The sequence below is a fragment of the Mustela putorius genome, unplaced genomic scaffold, assembly GCF_011764305.1.
Source record: "Mustela putorius furo isolate JIRA1106 unplaced genomic scaffold, ASM1176430v1.1 tig00004007_pilon_pilon_pilon, whole genome shotgun sequence".
Lineage (NCBI taxonomy): Eukaryota > Metazoa > Chordata > Mammalia > Carnivora > Mustelidae > Mustela > Mustela putorius.
This window is the reverse complement of record NW_025422145.1, coordinates 3,239,884-3,263,107: the sequence shown is the minus strand read 5'-3', so window position 1 is coordinate 3,263,107 and position 23,224 is coordinate 3,239,884. Positions and strand designations below refer to the sequence as shown.

General features: G+C 46.9%; 1 protein-coding gene and 1 long non-coding RNA gene across 3 annotated transcripts in view; one reads left to right on the top strand and one right to left on the bottom strand.

The window, feature by feature from the left end:
- Positions 1–18,117: 18,117 nt before the first annotated feature.
- LOC123389727 lies at positions 18,118–19,590 on the bottom strand. The gene is made up of 2 exons (XR_006604378.1): positions 18,675–19,590; positions 18,118–18,401 (listed from the first exon to the last, which is right to left on the bottom strand). It is a non-coding gene; the product is annotated as an uncharacterized LOC123389727 (long non-coding RNA).
- Positions 19,591–19,658: 68 nt separating this feature from the next.
- Positions 19,659–23,224, top strand: part of ABCC1 (ATP binding cassette subfamily C member 1) — a 127,475-nt gene continuing 123,909 nt past the window's right edge. For both annotated transcript variants that reach the window (XR_006604377.1, XM_045072205.1), the window contains exon 1: positions 19,659–19,802. Coding sequence is in view for 1 of the 2 variants with exons in the window: in XM_045072205.1 (XP_044928140.1) it covers positions 19,755–19,802 (48 nt within the window). In the remaining variant the exon portion in view is untranslated. The remainder of the gene's footprint in view (positions 19,803–23,224) is intronic.

Here is a 23,224-nt window from a genome sequence, read left to right as displayed (position 1 = left end):
CGGCTGAGCCACCCAGGTGCCCAGTTGTTGCCAATCTTTTGCAGTGTGGGGGGAACCCTTGGGCGAATGTCTTTGCTCACCTGTGTGCTGCTATCGTAGGACGGATTCCTCCCTACAGAACTGCTACATCAAAGGCACAGTCTCAATATTAACAGACACTGTCAATTCCAAAGAGTCTATCCCCTTTAGGCTCCCAGCCATGGTATATGAGAGAACTCAATAAGGATTTGTGAGACCGGGGTACAACCAGGAAGGGTCTCCCTTCCCCTATCCTGATGAACGGCTCATATTTACAACTGTAAACTCTCCTCGTCCAAGGGACACGAAAGTTCATCTCTTTCTCATCCAAATCCCCTTCCCGAGGCAGCAAACTTCTACAACAGAGTCTGGTTTTGAATTCTTTTCTTGTCAGCGGCTGGGGTCTTCGGTCTTCAGGAGAAATGATCACGGCCAGGGATCCTGTGAGTCCCACGAAGTCCGTTATCTCACTGGATCAAAATCTACTTTCCGGCAACCTCACTCTGTTTGTGCTAGCTCAGGAACGATTCAAAACAGGGCTTATCTCTTACCATGTGACAGACCTTGGGATTTTGGAGACTACAAGAAATCTCTACCAACTCTTCTCCGCCCAGCATAAACCTCCCCAGCTCCAGCTGACCTGGAGATCTTTTGGCTTGATGGCTACGCAGGTTCCTCCAGGCCTAAGTTCAAGTCCCTGTTGCCACATTTTCCAGCCTGATCTTGGCCAAGGCACTTCTAAGACTTGAATTTCCTCCCTTGGATGATTTCCCTTGGATGATTTGTGTAACGGTAGTACCCACCTGGTAGGGTGAGTTGCTGCATTCCTCCATAAAAAAAAAATCTAAAACTATATTTTATTATTGCATTATTATAAAGGCACATATAATAAAGGCAGGGTTGTTGTTTTCTTCTGATTGGAAAAGAATTAAAGTATTTTTCATGGGGCCCAAAAAGTAAGTATCATGGTCTTAGGCACTGTGCCTTCTGTACATGGGCTCTGGTCGCTGGTGAAGAAGAGAAAACAGGTGGTGTATGTAAGGTGCTTAGCAGTCACAGGACCTAGCTCTTTGCAACTTAATAAATGATCAAAAATTTAAGAAGGCTATTCAGAGAACAGAGTGTAACAGTGGGGAACGTCTCTCCAGGGATCCCTTTATCAGAACTTCTTGGGATTTGCATACTCAGCTTCTTCTGAAAGCAAGGAGCGCAGCCACTGGTCCCCTGTATATTTGCCTTGGCTGCAAGATTTTTTCAGAAAGATACATAATCTATGGCATTTGATTTGAGAAGAGAGGTATCTTAGTTCACCCAAGCTGCCATAATAAAATACCACAGACTGGGTGGCTTATAAGCAATAAAAATTTATTTTTCACAGTTCTGGAGCCTGGGAAGTCCAAGGTCAAGGTGCCAGCATGGCTGAGCGAGGGCCCTTTCCATGGTCCATAACCAGTGCTTTCTCTCTGTGTCCCGGCATGGCAGAAGGGCACAAAGGAACTCTCTGCGGGTCACCTTTGTAAGGATATCAATCTCATTTATGGGAGTCCCCTCTCATGACCTAATGACTTCCCAAAGGCCCTACGTACTAATGTGGTCACATTGGGTGTGAATTTCAACATATGAATTTGGAAGGTATCACAAACATTCAGACCACGCCAAGAGGAAATATAGATTTATGGATATGTGTATGAAGAATTCTGGAAGGATAGACAAGAGACTAATAATAGCAGTTACCCCTTGGAGGGTCAGGGGTATGTAAATGCGCACAGGACTGGGAGAAAGACTTCCTACTATGTACCTCTTTAGATTTTTGATTTTCAAACAATGATGCTATCATACTGATTTTAAAATCTTCATAATTTATTTTGAAAAATATATTCATATGGTAAAAAAAAATTGACAGTGCAAAAGAGTGAAAAGCAAGTCTCCTTCCTAACAAGTACCTAATAAAAAGATCTGATGGGGCCCTTGGGTGGCTCAGTGGGTTAAGCCTCTGCCTTTGGCTCAGGTCATGATATCAGGGTCCTGGGATCGAGCCCCACACTGGGCTCCCTGCTCAGCAGGGAATCTTCTTCTTCCTCTTTCTGTCTGCCTCTCTGCCTACTTGTGATCTCTCTCTCTCTGTCAAATAAATAAATAAAAAAAACCCAAATAAACAAACAAACAAAAAAAACCCACAAATAGTAAGAAATCCATAGGGCCAGTACTGTAGAAAGAGGTCCTCAGCTTCATCTGTAATCGGGGAGATGCAAATTAAAACCACAACGGGATGCTGCTACACAGGCTATATATATTATCTGCTGCTTCTCTATGCATATTATATTTTACCATGAACATGTGTTTGAAAAATGTATACATGCCCAATGTGGGAACAACAACAACAAAAAAGCAAACAAACAAATGCTTGCAATCTATCTCTGGCCCTCTCAGCCCCTCCCTCCAAACATCCTATGATTTCTAGTGGTAGGTAAGGCCTTTCTGAGGTGTCCTAAGTGTGCAGTACCATTGATGAATATATGGCCGCCTTTCCTCGGCTGATTAGTACCAACCTTACATCGATTAGGGTTGGATCAGGGAAGTAGAATCAGGGTAGAATCAGTGTGAGTTGGATGTGTTATTGAGATTAAACCTTACACAGTTATGGCAGTTGGTGAAGAATTCAGTGGACAGCGACTACCTCTCTATTGGATAGAGGACTTCGAGTTGCTGTAGCATCAGCAGCGTCCGCAGTTGGGGGGACACAGGGCTAAACATGGAGCTGGGGAGAAGGAAGACAAGCCAAAACCCACATCCGTTTTTATTGCTGTCTTTTTTTTTTTTTTTTTTTTTTTTTTTTTATTACAGCTGTTCTAGAATGTAGAATGTGGTATCTGGTTGTGGTTTGCTGAAATAGTTTAAGAAAAGTTACAGAGGTCATGAATTCACTTTAAATACTCTAGTATGGGGGCACCTGGGTGGCTCAGTCGGTTAGGTGTCCGACTCTTAATCTTGGCTTAGGTCTTGATCTCAGGGTCATGAGTTCAAGCTTACTTAAAAAAGTAAAAGCAGGGCACCTGGGTGGCTCAGTGGATTAAAGCCTCTGCCTTCGGGTCAGGTCATGATCCCAAGGTCCTGGGATCGAGTCCCACATAGGGCTCTCTGCTCAGCAGGGAGCCTGCTTCTCCATCTCTCTCTGCCTGCCTCTCTGCCTACTTGTGATCTCTGTCTATCAAATAAACAAATAAAATCTTTAAAAAAAAGTAAAAGCAAAAATAAAAGATGCCCTGTTCTTGTCTTAGGAATGATATATCATCTGTTATCTCTCCACAGTATTTACAGTAGCTTTTGGGGGACTCTGTGACCCTCATTGTTATTGTTTCTCCAAATCCCTTTTTGCTCATTGTTTTGGACTTGTCATTCATAATAAAAGCTTTTCTCGGGCATCTGGAGTCTTGGGCTGCCTGTTCATGTTTTAGAATGAGGAGCTAAAAGCTTCTGGAAGTTCTACCGTGAAGAGAGATTTTTGGCCTAGCAGGCTTCATTGTAGGGAGATGTGAGGGTCGCCCACCTATCTGGAGAGCTCCAAATGTTAGTATCTTAGACCTTCCTCTTACGCTATTTAGTTTCCTGGAGAAGAATTCTGCAGTCTCCTCCATGAAGGCTGCAGTTGTCACTGATTTCACGTACCAAGTATTTTTAGTCTCCTTCCTTTCACCTATACCTGATCCGTTGAGGTTGGCTTGGACCATGTGGATAGTTCGAACCAAAGGCCAAGTGATTTTGACAAGGGTGCCAAGATCATTCACTGGGGAAAAGAAGAGACTTTTCAATGAATGGTTCTGGGACAACCAGATGTACACATGAAAAAGAATGAAGCTGGACCCTTACCTCACACCATAAACAAAAATTAATTTTTAAAATTTTTTTTATTTATTTGACAGAGAGATCACAAGTAGGCAGAGAGGCAGGCAGATAGAGAGGAGGAAGCAGGCTCCCTGCTGAGCAGAAAGTCCGATGAGGGCTCGATCCCAGGACCTCGGGATCATGACCTGAGCCGAAGGCAGAGGCCACCCAGGCGCCCCAACAAAAATTAATTTGAAATTGATCAGTGACCTAAATACAAGAGCTACAACTATAACGCTCTTAGAAGAAAACATTGAGGCGAATCCTTAGGATGTTGGATTTGCTAACGGATTCTTAAAAAAAAAAAAAAAAAAGACTTGTTTATTTATTATAGAAAGAGAGAGAAAAGGAGCATGTGTGCAGAGAGGAAGAATATCAAGCAATTCCTCGCTGAGCGTTGTGCCCAATGCTGTGCTCGATCTCATGACCCCTAAGATCGTGACCTGAGCTGAAACCAAGAGGCAGCTGCTCCACTGACTGAGCCACCCATGTATCCCACCAATGGGTTCTTAGCATACCAAAACCACAAGCAACAAAAGAAAAATAGTCAAATTAGACTTTAATAAATTAAAAACGCCTGTGCATCAGAAGATATTATCTAAACAGTGAAAAGACAACCAACAGAATGGGAGAAAATATTTTGCAAATCATGTATCTGATAAAGGCCTAGTATCCAGAACACAAAAAGGACACTTAACCACTCAACAACAAGGAAGCAAACAACCCGACGAAAGCATGAACAAGAGACTTGAACAGACATTGTTCCAAAGCAGATATGCAAATAGTCAACAAGTACAAAAAAAAATGCTCCGCATCATTAGTCATCGGGGAAGTGAAATACACCTACGAGGATAGCTACGATGAAAACAAATAACCAAACAGAGAACTGCAAGTGTTGCTGAGATTGGAACTCTCATACATTGCTGGTGGGAATGTAAAATGGTGCAACCCATGTGGAAAACACTCCTTCCCCAAAAAGTTAAAACGTGAAGCCACCATATGACCCAACAATTCCACTCCTAGGTAGATATTGAAAATAATAAAAATAGGTACTCAGGGTGCCTGGGTGGCTCAGTCGTTTAAGCGTCTGCCTTCGGCTCAGGTCATGATCCCGGGGTCCTGGGATGGAGCCCTGTTTCCAGAACTCTGCTCAGTGGGGAGTCTGGTTCTCCCTCTCCCTATGCCCCTCCCCCCTGCTCATGCACGCTCTCTCTCTCAAATAAATTTTAAAAATCTTAAAAAAACACATAGCCGGGCGCCTGGGTGGCTCAGTGGGTTAAGCCGCTGCCTTCGGCTCGGGTCATGATCTCAGAGTCCTGGGATCGAGTCCCGCATCGGGCTCTCTGCTCAGCGGAGAGCCTGCTTCCCTCTCTCTCTCTCTGTCTGCCTCTCCATCTACTTGTGATTTCTCTCTGTCAAATAAATAAATAAAATCTTAAAAAAAAAAAAAAACACATAGCCCCTTGATTTATGTGTGTTTCTTTTTAAAGAAACCATGTTGAATATATATTAATATAATATAATAAAATACTATATTATATATATATACATATACCTATATATAAACATTGAACTCACAGCCCACCACATTATAACCCATGCTTAAACAAAGCTTATCTAAAACGTGTGCTTTCCTAGCACTCATTCCTCAAGTACTATGCTTTGGACCATTTTAAAAGTGAAATCACGGAGCACCTGGGTGGCTCAGATGTTAAGCATCTGCCTTCGGCTCAGGTCATGATTCCATGGTCCTGGGATTGAGCCCCACATCAGGCTCCCTGCTCAGAAGGAAGCCTGCTTCTCCCTCTGCTTGTGTTCCCTCTCTCATTCTCTCTCTCTCTGTCTGTCAAATAAATAAATAAAATCTTAAATAAAAAAAAAGTGAAATCACCAACAAAAATGCAAAATACATGGCACCCAACATACCGCAAAAAGGATACTTGTTGAGAGTCCGAGAGCTGAAACAAGAGGAGTGTTGCCTTGTTTGACCTTGGCTGGGAACAGGCTAAGCAGCTCAAATTTTTTGCTACTCTGTACATTTCCACGAATAATCCTGAAAGCAGCCACAAGTCTCAACTGGGAGATTACAAGTAAATTTTAGAGAGTAGGCAAATTCAGAAATATGGAATCCTCAAATAGTAAGAATTCCCATACATGAAATATCTGGACGAGGTCACTCCATAGGGACATAATGCAGACAGATGTCTGCTAGAGGCACGGGGAGAGGGGTCTGAGGAGCAATTGTTTATGGGCACAGGTTTCTTCCTGGGGTGATCATAATGTTTAAACTGAATGGAGGTTATAGACCACTGTAAAGGTACTAAATAGAACCGAATTGTTCATTTATTGAAAAGATTTTTAGGGATGCCTGGGTGGCTCAGTGGGTTGAGCCTCTGCCTTCAGCTCAGGTCATGATCCCAGGGTCTTGGGATTGAGCCCCGCATCGGGCTCTCTGCTCAGCAGGGAGCCTGCTTCTCCCTCTTTCTCTGCCTACCTCTCTGCTTACTTGTGATCTCTCTCTCTCTGTCAAATAAATAAAATCTTTAAAAAAAGATTTTTAAATTTTGGGGTGCCTGGGTGGCTCAGTCATTAAGCATCTGCCTTTGGCCCAGGGCCCTGGGACCGAGCCCTGCATCCAGTTTCCTTCTCTGCAGAAAGCCTGCTTCTGCTTCTACCACTCTCCCTGCTTTTGTTCCCTTTCTCTCTCTGTCAAATAAATAAATACAATCTTTAAAAAAATTTTTTTTTAATTTTAAGTAATCTCTGCATCCCATGTCGGGCTCGAACTCACACCCCTGAGATCAAGAGTCACACGCTCTTCCAACTGAGCCAGCCAGATGCCCCAAGAATTATTCATTTTCTTTTTTTTTTTTTTAAGATTTTATTTATTTATTTGACAGACAGAGATCACAAGTAGGCAGAGAGGCAGGCAGAGAGAGAGAGAGAGAGAGAGGGAAGCAGGCTTCCTGCAGAGCAGAGAGCCCGATGCGGGGCTCGATCCCAGGACCCTGAGATCATGACCTGAGCCGAAGGCAGCGGCCCAAACCACTGAGCCACCCAGGCGCCCCGAATTATTCATTTTCAAATGGAATTTTATACTATGTGAATTTCATCTAAAAAAATGCTGCTTTGCTCCAAGCTGGAGGATTTAATGACCAAAGTGGGACCCTCTGAACCTCTCTTTTCCATCATCCACCTTTGAGATCGTGACTTTTCCAATAGACTAAGTGAACACAGCCCATGAGGACACAAAGCTTGAACAAAGAATAGACCTTAGTGGTTTTGAACTACTGAGATGCGGGTGTTTGGGGTCACTCCAGCATGACTGAGTTCATCGTGACTTTTCAGAGGTTTTAGCCTAACCATCATCATTTTGGGAGCCTCCACCTGTGACCCGTTTCTCAGACTCCTCCGGCCTCGATGGTGGGGATTAGCTTTGCTCTTGTTGGCCTCCATCTCCGCGTTCTGCTAAGTCACTTATCCCTGGCTTTCTATCCGCCAAAATTTTGTCCACTTTCCTCATCCGATGTCGTTTCCTCTCCTGCTCTCCTTGTCCTCGTCAATTTAAACCTTTCTGATTCCTCGATGGTCATTTCAGAGAGGTTATACGAGGGAGCAGAGATAAAACGTGTTCAGTCGGCCATGAGTCACTGGGGTCATGAGTGTTTTTCTGCTAATCAGCTGATCAGGCGTAGTCGGGCATCAGCATTTCTGGTGACCATGTAGGACCCCTTTAGAAGGAGAGATCCCCCCAGCCCAGAGGTTATTTGGCAATGTTTGGAAACATTTTTGGTTCTCACAAAGAGAAGTGAGGTGGGCTGCTATGGGCATTTAGTTGAGTCGAGGACAGGGATCCTGACAAAAATCCTGCAATGCTCAGGACAGTCCCCCACGACAGAGACTTATCTGGACCAAATGTCGGTAGGGTGGAGGTTGCAAAACTCTGGTCTAAAGGACTTCTATTGTCTGGGGCATAAATTCAGACTGTAGAGCACAGTCTACATGTCCCCCGCCTAACTATTCTATACTCCCTCTGGGTTACCATACTCCAGCCACAGGCATCTTCTTTTTGTTCCTGGAATGCACTGGACTTGTTCCTGCCACAGGGCCTTTGCACTTGCTATTTCCTAAGCTCTCTTCCCTGGATTTTCTGTTTCCTGACACCATTGTCATTCAGGTCTCAGCTCAGATGCCACTACCCTTGTGAGACTTACCTTGACCAACCCATCTGCCCCCTCTCCCCTCAACACCCACCTCTCCCCCCACCCAAGGAACTTTCTGTTACTTTTATAGCTGACCCTTGAACAACAGGGGTTTGAACTGTGCAGGTCCATTTATATGTGGACTTCTTTCTTTAAATGCAGTACGGTACTGTAGATGTATTTTCTGTTCCTTATGATTTTCTTAATAACATTTTCTTTTCTCTAGCTTACGTTGCTGTAAGAATACAGTATATAATACATATAACATACATAATCTATGTTAATCGACTGTTCATGTTATTGGTAAAGCTTCTGGTCGATAGTAGGTTTGGGGTGCCTGGGTGGCTCAGTTGGTTAAGTGACTACCTTCAGTTCAGGTCATGATCCTGGAGTCCTCGGATCAAGTCCCAGGATCAAGTCCCACGTTGGGCTCCCTGCTCAGCAGCAGGGAGTCTGCTTCTCCCTCTGACCCTCTCCCCTCTTATGCTCTCTCTTTCAAGTAAATAAATAAAATCTTAAAAAAAAAATAGTAGGTTCTTAGTAGTTCCGTTTCGGGGGAATCGAAAGTCATTGCCCTATTTTGAACTCTGTGGGGTGGGGGAGGGGTTGGCGCCCCTAATTCCTGTTTTTTTTCAAGGGTCACCTGTCTTGTCTTTCCCAAAGTATCAGTTCCTGAGACTGGGTTGTTTTCTTCTTCGTTTTTATTTGTTACTTACGAGATGTTAGCTCCATGAAAGCAGGGACCCTGCCAGTCTTGATTTTGAGTTTTTTGCCTGGTGGACACGGTACTGCTCAGTAGACGGACAGAGGTCTTACTTAGCGATCTTCAAGTATTTTCCTGGTGTTTCTCCTGAAAGAACTTCTAAGTACTAAGTGTCCCTTGCGCATTTTTAAGTTGACATCTAGACTTTATCATAAGTTTATTTTTTTTTGAGATAATTTATTTATTTGAGAGAGAGAGAGAGCACACGCTAGCAAGGGGAGAAGCAGACAGAGGGAGATCTCCACTGAGCAAGGACCCAGACTTGGTCCTCGATCCCAGGAACCTGGGATGGTAACCTGAGATGAAGCAGATGCTTAACCAACTGCATGCCCCCTCCCAACCCCGGTGTTCCTATCATAACTTTAAATAGTTGCAGCCTCATTTCTCAATTATTATATTCATATTTTAGACTCTAATTTCTGCTTCACACTCTTGAACATACCTGCCATCATTCATTTAAAAAAAAAATTCCATGAGCAGAAGCTGCTGGTGTGAAACCACCTGCCTCGCCGAGCCAGGGTCATCCTAACACTGCATGGCCAGTTGTTGGGCCGTGTCTCCTCTGAGCCGTTTGCAAACAAAGCTGCAAAGACCACAGAACCCTTTAGAGCTCTGGGCCCTAGGGAGGAAGGATTTCATTCTACAGGTTCCTGCTTTCACAGGATTATTCCTAGATTTGTGCGACATCATGACATTGGCAGCAAGGCCATCTCCGGGGAGCAACTGGAGGGCGGGAATTTCACCCTGAAGCACCCAGGTCCTGGCATCGGGTCCCCAGCAAATACTGGATCCCACAACAAGCACCTTTCCCGTTTTTCTTCCGTGCTGCCAAGCCTGGGTGGTTGGATGGCAAATTTGTGGTCGCTGGCAAGGTGACAGAAGACTGGAATATTCTGGGAGCCAAGGACTCCTCTGGGTCCAGACATGGCAAGAGCCCCCAAGAAGATCGCTGTGGCTGACTGGGTTCCCTTCCCTTACTCCCCTCCAAGTCCAGCTGGATCGCAAAGTGGAGTTTATGATTATGAAATAAAGTATGATTATGTTTATGATTATGAAATAAAAACTAAACAACCTCCTCCCAAATCCATGAGCAGAATCTCACAACATCATGAAAACAAATGGAAAATGTCATAGGGAAAAAAAAAAATAACCAGAACAGGCTCTTAACAGTTTGAAATTTCATTTCCCTCTTTTTTTTCCTCCTTGAACTCATAGTTTCATTCATCTTCCCCCACAGAGATCCATCTTAAGGTAATATACTAGAAAGTCTTTTTTAAATGAATCACCCCATCATTTGTCTCTGCCGCAAAGATGCTTATGTGTAGTGACATTTATTTATTTATTTATTTATTTATTTTTAAAGACCTGCTTCCCCAGGGGTGTGATTTTGAAAGCTGTCCTGTGTTCTTAAGGCTGTAAGTGTTAAAATTTTTCTCTGGGGGAGCCTGGGTGGTTCAGTGGGTTAAAGCCTCTGCCTTTGGCCAGCATCCCAGCATCAGACTCTCTGCTCAGCAGGGAGCCTGCTTCCCTTCCTCTCTCTCTGCTGGCCTCTCTGCCTACCTGTGATCTCTGTCTGTCCAATAAATAAGTAAAATCTTTAAAAAATTTTTTCTCTGAATTATCACTACAATTATTATTTGAATATATTGATCAAAACAATATAACCGTACTGCGTCATGATCAGTAATTGTTATATATTAAAATGTTTTATTCTTTTGTTTTATTCTTTTTTAAAAAAAGTTTTAAATTCCAGTTGGGTAACATACAGTGTAATATTAGTTTCAGATGTACAACATACAAAATGTTTCATTCTAAATAAGTCTTTTAATGAGATGAATGGGGCTGGTTATTTTTACGTGTATTTGTTTTCAGGTTCAGCTACCCATGACTGGAATGCGACGGAGTTTAGGATAAAATAACTGCTGGTCCCATGTTTTGTTTTTATAGAAGTAAATACTGAGAAATGTTTTTCACATAAACAGGAGACTGGAATGGGCATTTTGTCATTGCTAAGTGACTCAAGTTCACACTGTTTGAACCCCTATGTATTTTGCCACATACCACATCATAATTCACTTTCAGAAATTATTTGTAGGGGGCGCCTGGGTGGCTCAGTCGGTTGAGTGTCCGACTCCTGGTGTTGGTTCAGGTCATGATCTCAGCGTTGTGAGATCAAGCCCCACGTCTGGGTCCATGCTCAGTGCAGGCTCTGCTCAAGATCTCTCCCTTTCCCCTTACCCCCTCCCTGTTTGAGCGCTCTCTCTAAAATGAATAAATAAAATCTGAAAAAAAAAAAATCGCTCAACAAACCATGCTTCCCCACGGGGATTGAAAGCAAACAGGAAGCCATCCGAATTGCGAAAGGATGTGTCATAGGGTCCTTGGGATCATTCTATTTCCTAGTCACACACTATGATCTCACGCGATACCTCTGGCTTCCAGGCTTTTACTACCAAGTTCTCTCTAAGTTCTGAAATGAGTAAGAAGTATTGCCTTACTTTTGCGAGGTGGAGGAAGCACAGTTGTAAAGGAGGGAACACCTTGAACCTCAGGCACTTTCTCAGGGATACTGGTTTTAGAAGAGAGAGCACACAGAAGCACACAGAAGCAGAGACCCAAACAGTCCCTGTTCCTCCTCCCCCGAGATATCATTTACATACGATAAAACAGACCCACTTAAATTAGCCACTGTGATGAAATCTGGCAGATGTATATGCATGTATCATCATCACATTCAAGACACAAGAAAGGAAATCTCCATGATTCCAGAAAGTTCTCTCATGCTCCTTTGCAGTCAATTCCTCCTTTCCTAGGTTCTAGGCAGTTCGTGGTCTGTTTTTTTTTGTTGACCATGTACAGCAGGTGGCCCTGCTTGGCTGATTCCTTTCGCCCAGCAGAATGATTCCTAGAGGGATTGAAGATGTACTTCCCTTTCCTTGCTGAGCTGTTATCCCTGGATGGATATGTTGCACATTGTCTCTCACCTGTTGATGGAGATTTGGCTTGTTTCCTGTTTGGGGGCTATTATGAATAATGTTCATCCAAGTACAAGTCTTTGTGTGGACATCCATTTCTATTTCTCTTGCTCGACTATCTAGGGGGGGCAGGGTGCTAAGTCTACATGGAAGACAGGTCCTCCTAAAACTGTGCTTGCCATGGGGCACCTGGGTGGCTCAGTGGGTTAAAGCCTCTGCCTTCGGCTCAGGTCATGATCCCAGAGTCCTGGGATTGAGCCCTGCCTGGGGCTCTCTGCTCAGTGAGGAGCCTGCTTCCCCCTCTCTCTCTGCCTGCCTCTCTGCCTACTTGTGATCTCTGTCAAATAAATAAATAAATAAAATCTTAAAATAAAATAAAATAAAATAAAATAAAACTGTCCTTGCCAGCACCTATCTCAGAAAGCATGTTTACTGACCTGGATCCAATGAAGTTTTCAGATCTAAAGTTCACAGAATAAGGGCGCCTGGGTGGCTCAGTCAGTTGAACATCTAACTCTTGATTTTGGCTCAGGTCATGATCTCAGGGTTGTGAGATCGAGCCCCACGTTGGACTCTCAACAGAGAATATGCTTGGGATTCTCTCTCTCCCTCTGCCCCCTCCAAGCCCCACACCCGCTTGTGTGCGCATGCTCTAAGTAAACAAATAAAACAATGAAAAAAATATATGAGACAGAGGAACACATCAGACCACTCCAAGGAAGAAACCAAAGGAGACATTTGGAACCCGTGGCATTCGGTATAATTGGCTTGTTCTCTTCAGCAACACAGTATTATTTAAAAAAAAAAAAAAAAAAAAAGTGGGGACTAGGTGGAAATAGGTGGAAATAAAGGAACAAACGAACAGAATGCAGTGAATGATCCTTAATTGCGAGCAAACAAAAATTAAATGGAGAGGACAAACTCAGCTTGGGCATTCTTCCAGCTGGGATAAGAGACCCAACAAAACTAATTGCAAAGGTAACAAGAGGCAATTTTTTAAAAGAGATTTTATTTATTTGATAGAGAGAGAGAAAGAAAGGGGTGGGGAGTGGGAGAGGGAGAACCAGGCCTCCCACTAAGCAGGGAGCCCAATGCAGGGCTCGATCCCAGAACGCTGGGATCATGATCTGAGCTGAAGGCAGACGCTTAACGACTGAGCCACCCAGGTGCCCCAAGAGGCAATATTTCTCCCGAGGATACTCGGCACCTCTAAGGTGCCAGTGACCACCTTCTTTGAGCAAACGTTCCTTTCTTATTTGCTGAGAAATTTTTGTCTTTAACACTGGGGACAGTTTGCAGTTTGAAATTCCATTAGTACCAAGGAAGTGCCTTTCTCTCCTGGAAGATCTGTCACCTGGTCACCGAGAAGCTGCCTCCATTTCCAACACTGGTACGGAGCCTCGCTTAAGGGCTTTCTGAACACAACAGTTCACAGTCACTCCACTCTGTAGTGTCAGGCAAACAGGACCCGGGCCCACTTTGCAGTCAAGGCTGATATCAGCCCCATTATTCATAGACCAGTTTTGCTTTGATCTTATCATACCCCATTTCCACAGTCCCTCTGGCGGCCAAGCCCACCCCCAATTTATTCTCCACCCAGCAGCCAGGGTGACCTGTTAAAACCCAATTCAAGTCACACTGTTCCTCCGCTCAGTTCCCTCCCATGACTTTCCACCTCACTCCAAGAAGATGTCAAGTCCTGCTCCCCCTCTTTGGCTGGAGAGGCCCTCCCTGATCTGGCCTCATTTCCTGTTCCCTCCCGCCTTCCACTCCAACCCTGCTGGGTTCTCTCCTGTTCCCCAAAGTTGGCTATCTCTGTTGGAACTACTCAGCTCTGAGATGGAGGGCTGAAGCAGCCATAAAAAAGGCATAAAGCAGGGGCGCCTGGGTGGCTCAGTGGGTTAAAGCCTCTGCCTTCGGCGCGGGTCATGATCCCAGGGTTCTAAGATCAAGCCCCGCCTCAGGCTCTCTGCTTGGCAGGAAGCCTGCTTCCCTTTCTCTCTACCTACTCGTGATCTCTGTCAAATAAATAAATAAAATCTTAAAAAGAAAAGAAAAGAAAAAAAGGCACAAAGCAGGGTTACCTTAGTGGCTCGGTGAGTTAAGCTGCCTTTGGCTCGGATCATGATCCCAGGTTTCTGAGATCGAGTCCTGAATCGGGCTCCTTGCTCTGCAGGGAGCCTGCTTCTTCTTCTGCCTGCAGCTCCCTCTCTCTCTCTCCGACAAATAAATAAATAACATCTTTTTAAAATTGCATAAGGCAGCATTCATAAAGCAATGTATAGGACTGTATTCCAGTAAGACTTTATTTATAAAAAAACAAAGGGCTGGTAGTAATTTGCCAGCTCCTGCCTGGGACACTAAATGATGCTAGGCAAATATTTGTTGAGTGAGTTCCTGAAGGGAACCAAGGTCATGTCCTTATCCTAGGAGGAGAGAAGAGCCAATTAAACATTTTCAGGGAGTGTTAAATACTACGAAGAACATAAACCAGGTGAGGAGCTGGGGGGCGGGGGCTACTCAGGATAAGGTTTTTTTTTTTTTTAATTTAAGATTTTATTTATTTATTTAGTGGAGAGAGTGCACAGAAGCAGGGGCAGAGAACTGAAACTCCACATTATGAAACACCAACTGGGCACCTCTTCCTTCCCTCCCTACAGCCCCCGGGAACCACCACTCGCCTCTCTGTCCCCATGAACTTGACCACCACGGGAACCTCGCGGAATTGAACTCTCTCCCTATCTGCCCGTCGTGGCCGGCCTTCTCTCGCTTGGCAGAGTGTCTTCAAGACTTGGAGTTTGTAGCACGCCTTGAAATTTCTTTCCTTTTTAAGGCTGAATAATTTTCCGTTGTGTGTATTCTAGTACATTTTGTTTATCATCTCTCTGCGGATGCCCGGGTGACCTCCATCTCCTGGCTCTTGTGAAGAATGCCACTAGGAACGTGGGTTTGCAAATATCTGTTGGCGTCCCCGCTTTTGGATCTCGCGGGTGTCTACTGAGAATGCCTGCATCATAGCTGGTCAGGTTTTGTGCTGAGCACAGTGGGAGGCTGGGGCAGGCTTTAGGTGTGTGTTGGGGGGATAGCATTCTTGCTAAGACACCTCTGGCTTGCTTTCAGGACCCCCCTCTCTCTGGCTGCTGTGTAGAGAGTGCTGGTTGCAGTGGGGAGGGACAGGCACAGGACACCAGAAAGGAGGCAGTTGACGTCAGGGATGGCAGGAGCTAGTACCTTTCAGCACTGTGGCTGGGGAGGCCTCTACAAAGCACATAAATAATTAGATGACTGCCAGCAGTGATAGGTAAACGCGAACAGGATGCTAGGATTCAGGGAGAAATCAAAAGGATCTCCCTGGCCTTCCTGTCTGCGGGGTCTGCTGGATTCACTCCATCACGGGCTACCAAGGCTGGATTTTCATCCAGTTCTTTTGTTGATTGCCAGTCAGGTGGGTTTGGCCCGTGGCCCAGAGCCGCTGTGTCTCAGGTATTTCTCACTGTATGGACCCGAAGATGGGGTGGGGGGAAGGGGACAGAGAGAAGAAGGGAGGGACTTTGGTTCTGGGTGGGGGGAGCACTGGCAGTTCAAGGGCAGGGCTGGGCGTCGCTGGGCCACATCCCACCAATGGGGCCCTGCATGTTCCTTCTTGCGCCGTAACCCTCAGTTTCTGTTCCAGGAAAACGGTACACTATTTATTTTCTGGTTTCAATGTTTATGTAAGGTGTAGCTCTTAATTATAGAAGTGCAAGCTCCTTGAATGTCCACCTCAATGAATTTTATTTTATTTCCCGACTCAGGGCTCCGTCTCAGGACCCGGAGATCATAACCTGAGCCGAAGGCAGATGCTTAACCGACTGAGCCACCCAGGTACCCCGATTCTATTTTTAAAAATGTTTTGGCTGTGTGGTGATCTACTGTGTGCATATGCCACAATTCATTCATCTTTTTGACTACCAATGGGCCATGCCTATTCTAGTTTTTAGCTATACGAATAGAACTTAACGGGCATATCTCATAGACGTGTTTCGATGCCCATCGGCACTCCTGTCTCCCCCAGGAAGGAGAGAAGTTGCTGTATGACCTTGCAGCCCTGTGTTCAGCTTGGGCACAAAGTACCTAGCAGTTTTCCAAAGTAGTTGAATCCATTTATGCTCCCACTAATGGAGTAGGAGTGTTTTCCTACTTCTCCATCGTGGTGGAAACTTGGTATTTTCAATTTAGTCCCTCCGGTAGGTTGTCATAGCTGGGGTTTTGTTTGCATTTCCCTGGTGACTAATGATGCTAAGAATGTTTTCATATGTTTGCTGCATCAATATTTGTGGAAAGAATGAATGAACAAAATGTGTGGATGACAACGGAAACGCATATAGCCCTGTCTTGCCCTGCTGAAAGCCTACAGGTGGCTCCCCATGGCTTTTTTTTTTTTTTTTTTAAAGATTTTATTTATTTATTTTCCCCATGGCTTTTAAGGCCAAACTGAAACCCCTTCCTCGGCCAACAAGATCTTGCAAGTTCTGGTCCCTTCTGATGCCTCTTGCCCTGATGGGTCCTTTTTGCTTCTGCCTCTGGATTTCTGCCACCCAGATCGTCTTCCAATTCTTCTGAGGACCTGCTCTGTCCTGTTTCTGTTTCCTGCAAGCCTGAGACCAGACTCATCAGTTTTATCTCGGCTCAAAAATCTATGCTCCCAGGAGCCTTCCTGAACCTCCGCTGCCAGCAAGCCACGACCCTTGTTGGTTCTTTTCCACGTTTCTTCCTAACTTCTAACACAGCTGTAATAGCCTTTCTTCATGTGATAATTTATTTATCTTAATTTCTTTAAGAAAGATTTTATGTACTTATTTAACACAAAGAGAGAGATCACAAGTAGACAGAAAGGCAGGCAGAGGAGGGGGTGGGGAAGCAGGCTCCCCGCTGTGCGGAGAGCCTGCTTTGGGGCTCATCCCAGGACCCCAAGATCATGACCGGAGCTGAAGGCAGAGGCTTAACCCACTGAGCAACCCAGGTACCTCTTTATGTGATAATTTAATTAACCTGTTCCCCTACCTTAAAAAAAAATACTTGTAAAAACCTCAACACTTTGGGGCACCTGGCTGGCTCCATCAAAGGAGCGTCTGACTCTTGATCTCAGGGTCGTGAGTTCAAGCCTCATGCTGGGTATAAAGATTACTTAAAAAACCCACCACTGACCACAAAAACAATCCTAACACTTTCAGCTCCATAGGAATAGCAATTGTCTCTTGTTGCTAGCAAGACTTGGCCTAAAATAGATGTTCAATAAATATTTGTTGAATGTATAAATCTTAAGGCAACTACCCAAGGACTATTATCACTTGCATGTAAATGATCCCTTAAAAACTCACATTCAGAGGAACATGTGTCAATTAAAAAAAAAAAAAATCAGAGGTGCCTGGGTGCTGCAGTCGGCTAAGCATCTGACTCTCGGTTTCAGCTCAGGTTATGATCTTATGGTGGTGAAATCGAATCCCACCTCAGACTCAGCTGGGAGTCTGCTCGAGATTCTCTCTCCCTCTCCATCTGCCCCTCTGGCTCATGCTGTCTCTCTCATCCACTCTAAAATAAATCCAATAAATCAATAAATCTTTAGAAAAAAGTCGTAGAAACTAATCCTATCTCCCTTCCTAGGTCCTGTGGGGGGCGGTGTGTGTGTCTCGTATTCAATCATTCTTTTTGTTTTATTTGATGCAGCTGATGTGTGTATGTGTGTTATGGAAACGGTACACCAGGCCGGGGATTACGGAGGAGAGGGAAGAAAGGTGTTGCGGGTACCCACAGTGAAAGCTTAGACTCCCAGGCCCCAGCCCCCGCTCCTGTGTCACTGATTGCCTGGCCATTAACCAGTTCTAAGGTGATGGGGCAAAATGGCCAACCTTATAGATTCCTCCCTTCCCGACCAGTCTGCCAGCGTTCAAAGTGTGATTTAGCCACCTACTGTCTACACAACCCCTAACAAATAACTCTGCCTCTTTGGGGCTCAGTCTTCTTCACCACCAAATGGGGATGATGGTGATGGTGATGATAATAATAATAATAATAATAACCACCTCATGGGGGAGCGCCTGGGTGGCTCAGTGGGTTAAAGCCTCTGCCTTCAGCTCAGGTCATGGTCTCAGGGTCCTGGGATGGAGCCCCGCATCAGGCTCTCTGCTCAGCAGGGAGCCTGCTCTCTGGTCTCTCTCTGCCTACTTGTGATCTCTGTCAAATAAATAAATAAATAAATAATCTTAAAAAAAAAAAAAAACCCAACAACCTCATGGGCTTGTTGTGAGTATTTAATTCATGTTCATTGCTAAGAACATGGCCTTAGGAAGCCCTATGACTGCAAATGCCTGTTAATTATGCCTGCCGTGGGTCCCAGACTTACATGATGGTTTGACTTGCGATTTTTCAATGACACGATGGTGTGAAAGCTATACTCATTCTGTAGAAACCAGACTTCGAATTTTGAATTTGGACGTTGTCCTGGGCCAGTGACATGCCCTATGCTACTTTCTCACCATGCAGCAAGCTGCAGTCCCCAATGGGTCACGTCATCAAGAGCACCTGTAACCGAAAACACAGACATTCTTTACATTGGACATATCCAACACTTCATATATAGTGGGCTTTGTGTTGGATGATTTTGCCAACTGTAGGCTAATGTATGTGTTCTGAGTACATTTAAGGTAGGCTAAGCTAAGCCATGATGTTTGGTAGTTCAGGTACATCAAAGGCATTTTCAACTTAGGGTATATTCAGCTTCTATGGGTTTATTCCACAGAACCTGCCGCACCAGTTGAGAAAGGTCTGTATGTCTCCAAGCCTCCTTTTCTTTACCTGTAAGGTGATGATCAATAACCCGGCCGTTTGTTGAGTGCTGCTCAAAGATGGTGGAGAAATGCCGAGGAGCTTTGTAGACATGTTGGGGAGACAACTGTTTGGGATAGAGGTTGGAGTCTTCCAGCCATGAGTGGTGGGAGTCTGAAGGGTGGTGGGTTCAAGTCCCATTTCTGCTATGGCAGCTGTGTGACCCTGGGCAAGTTACTTCCCCTCTCTGAGCCTCTTTGTACACATGTGGGGGGGCAGCAACTGTTTGGGATGGAGGTTGGAGTCTTCGGGCCTTGAGTGCTCTGGCGTCAGATGGGTCATGGGTTCAAATCCCACTCCTGCTATGGGCAGCTGTGTGTCCTTGGGCAAGCCACATCACCTCTCTGGGCCTGGTTCAAATCCCACTCCTGCTATGGGCAGCTGTGTGTCCTTGGGCAAGCCACTTCACCTCTCTGGGCCTGGTTCAAATCCCACTCCTGCTATGGGCAGCTGTGTGTCCTTGGGCAAGCCACATCACCTCTCTGGGCCTCCGTTTCTCCATCTGTGAAGGGTTCACTGCGCAGTGTATCCTCGTCCTACTGTCTCTGTGTCAGCTCTGGCGTCAGCGGGCTGGGTGGGCTCGGTGACCCCGGAGAAGTCACTCAACCTCCGTGTCGCTAGTGACGATGCAAGGAGCTGAGCCGTCTGGCACTCCCGGGGCTGGCCCAGGGCTCGGAAGCCGGTTTCTTCTCCTGGTGTTACTCTTACGGTTGCCCTTGTCGTCGCCGCCACCGAGGGGCCGGCCGCTGAGGTCCCCGCCGCTCCCGGAGGACACGCGCCGCCGCCCGGGCCCCCAGCTGAGCTGTAGGGCCGGGGGCGACGGGCAGGGCGCGGAGAGGCGCAGCACAACGTCCCCGCGCCCCGCGGCAGCAGGAGAGCGGGGCGCCGGGGCGGGGCGGGGCGGGGCGCCGCATCCCCGTGACGCGCCGGCCAACCAGGCGGCGTTGCGGCCCCGGCCCCCTCCGCCGCCTCCTCCCGCCCTCCCGCCGCCGCCGCCGCCGTAGCCAGCAGCCGCCTGCCGCCGGGCCCGTCCGCCCGCCCGCCCGCCGCATGGAGCTCCGCGGCTTCTGCAGCGCGGATGGCTCCGACCCCTTCTGGGTACGTGCTCGGCGGCCGCCGGGGCCGCGTGGGGCCGCCGGGAGGGGGCGGCCGCCGGCTCGGAGGCCGGCCGGCGTGGGGAAGCCCCGGGCGGGGCGGGCCCGCTGAGCCCCCCCGGCACCCGCGGCCGCCCGGAGCCGCGTTGCCCCGCTCCGCAGCCATCCCGGGGGTGGGGGTCGGGGGTGCGGGTCCGCGCCGGGTCCCTCGCGGGGGCCGCTGATGCGGGAGGGGGGTGCAAACTTGGGCGGCTCAGTCTCCGGGAAGCGGGGCGAGGGCTTTGCATGTGCCCGGCTCCGGGGCTTTAGGGGAAACGTGGGGGGCCAGAGCCTGGGGGAGAGGGCTTCCTGCTTTGCGGTTGCCCCCTGCAATTGGAAATAACCTTCCGCGGAAGGGGACGCCGGGGATGGGGGCGGGGGTGGCGGGCAGCACAGGGGGTTGTCTCCAGGTTAAGTTCTCCTTTGTGGGTTGGGGTTCTCCCCCTTTCACAAAGAACGCCCCCTTCCCAAAGGTCTGAGCTGGGAAGAGGCTCGCGGGCTGTGGAAAGGGATGTTTGCCTCATCAACATGACTCTCCTGTGGTTACGTTTTTTCTTTCTTTCTTTTCTTTTCTTTTTTTTTTTTTTTTTTTTCCATCTTTTACTTTCTGTCTGCCTCAGTTACTATAGGGGAATTTGGAGAAACAGGGGAAGAATTAGGGAAGTTTAGGGAACAGGCAGGGAAGAAGGTAGGGGTGCTCACCCCTGCCATGTCTCACCTGACCCTTGGGTCAGGTTTGGGTGCCCCCCCCACCTTCCCGAGGATGCCCCGGGTCCTGGTACCTTTGTCATCCCGTCTCTGTAATGCGAGGCCCCTCTCTGGGGGATGCACGTGGCTTGTACCCTGGCAAGTTTTCCTCTGCGTGTTCACTGCTGCTCCTGGCCCCCAGTCCCGAGTCCACTTTGGGTGGTTTAATCCCCACTGTCTTGGGCTTTAGCTTCCCTGTAATGCGATTTACCCCTTTGTTTCAGGAGGTCACGTCTGTGTCACACTATCTTGATTATTGGTAAACACAATAGGCAAATCTGGACAGCTTTTTCACGCTTTGTGTAGGACTCAGGAGAGAAAAACAGCTTTGGCTCTTTGGAGCTGGTGATTAGCATCCACAAATACCTCCTTTTCCTGTTTTGTGGTTCAGACTGCCTTTGGAGTGTTGAAAAAGTCATCCCGGAGGGCTCCAGGGGAAGGCTTTCTTTTGGGGGGGTATCAACCAAATACACCTCAGTTTGTCTCCAGTTTTCAGGCCAGTGGGATCGGAGTTACTCTCCCGCTGGAAGTCAGAAAGATGATTTTGCATTCAGGGTTGGGGGGTGCGGCTGGAGAATTGGAGAGCATTTGGAAGGTAGGACTCTGGAAACACCTGTGGAGTGCCCGCTGCCTGTACCAGGTGTAACAGCACCAAGATTATCTCTGCAAAGACCCAGAGGGGGATCTGGTCCAGTATTGCTGTGAGTTCTGGAGTGTTTGTTTCCTTGTTTATTTCCTTCTCCGAGGTTACACAGAGGGGGAAAAATAGGCGACCATAAATTAGATTTTGCATCAGGATGTGCTTTATTGATGACAACTGGCCGTCGATGATTAAAGAGGTTTTCAAAAGCGGGGTGTGTTTCCAGGTGCTCTCTGTGTATGTGTCTCACCCAGGAAAACCACTGGGGTTTTTTTGGCTTTGGACTAATTGCTACAGAAATGATCAGGTGGTGGTTTTGTTTTGGGAGTGTAATGGCTGGTCTTCACTGGCAGACCCTCCCTCTTCGCCCAGTCTTTGACTTTGCAGAATTTCCTCTACCTCTTTCCTTCTGGATTCCTGGATACCCCCGTTTTGGGTGCGGGAGGGGGTGTTAGGGGCCTGGAACTAGAGTTGGAGAGCTGGCCACTGCTGCCTGAAAACTTCCAGGTAGCAGGAGAAACCAAATGGAACAGAAAAAAAGGTAGCTTTTGTGTTTTCCAGGGTGGCATACTCAAGGCCCATCTCCCAGCCAATTAAACCATGTGAACTTGGCCAAGCCACTTGACTGTTGTGTGCTCAGGTTCTGCATCTGTAAAATGGGGACAGGTTTCAAAAAAAAAAAAGGGAGGGGGGCTTTTTAGGGTTATGGTTGTTTGAAGAGAAAATGAGATCACCTGGTAAGAGGCCCAGCCTGTGGCCTGAACAGAATTAAACAGTGCATTTTTAAAAAATCATTCTTGCTGAAGATGAAGTTGTCGGTTTCCAGTTGCTTGTCCTTCCTTTGGACTCACTTTTTCTTCAGTTGGTGGGAAAGGGATTGGGCTGCTGTCTCCCCCCCCGCCCCCCACGTATGCCTGGCTTCTCTCTGACCAAGGTCGTGTGTTCAGAAGTTAAAGGGACTGGCCCACGTGAGACTCTTATCAGAGCTTTGTTCCTGGGCCAGTGCCTGCCTCTGAGCTTCAGGAAATGTCCAGAAAAACCAGAACGTGGAAGTAGTCTGTGGTGAGGGTTTCACTGTCTTAAACGCCTTCACGCAGGCAGGTGGTCTGCAGTGAGAGACGAGCAGCTAGCTTCGTTCCCCAAATAGGTGCCAAGTTCACCAACATTTGGCTTGTTTTTTCTATCACCACTGGCAGGAGGGGGCTGTTTTGTGGTATTTGTATGATGGTTGGGAGAATGGGCCTGGGCCTCTCCTTTGGTGTTAAGTATTAAAAATTATTTATTATGCGGGCACCTGGGTGGCTCAGTGGGTTAAGCCGCTGCCTTTGGCTCAGGTCATGATGTCAGGGTCCTGGGATCGAGTCCCGCATCAGGCTCTCTGCTCAGCAGGGAGCCTGCTTCCTCCTCTCTCTCTCTCTCTCTGCCTGCCTCTCTGCCTACTTGTAATCTCTGTCTGTCAAATAAAATAAATAAAAAAAATCTTAAAAAAAATTATTTATTATGTTGCAGACCCAGTGTAGAAAAATTGAAAAAAAAAAAAGTGTCAAAAAGAGGGGGGAAAAAAAAGGTAGTAAGCGGTGCAGGGCCTCAGAGGGAGTGCTTGCATCCCCTAGCTTCCAGTCCTGGTCCTGCAGCTCAGCACACAGCTTCTCTGTGTGCCTCAGTTTCCCTATATGGAAAGTGGGGGGGGGGCGGATAAGATAATACGAAGAAGCAAAGAGCAGTGATGTAGGAACAAATGAGCAAATCCTTGGCAGGTACTTAGAGTGTTGCTGCTTGGTATACAGTTAGTGCTCAATAATTGTAAGCGGTCGACACTGGTTGGAATTCTCTAGTTCATTCTTGCTGCCGCCCCTGCTGTGACTGGCGGTGGGTGGACGTAGCAGAATCCGTATTGCCCTTCATGGAATCCTGCTAGTATTTGACCCTCCGAGCTGCTGTTTGCCTCGGAGAACTCGGTAAATCTCGGACTGTTTGAATCAGCAGCCAAGGGGTGGGAG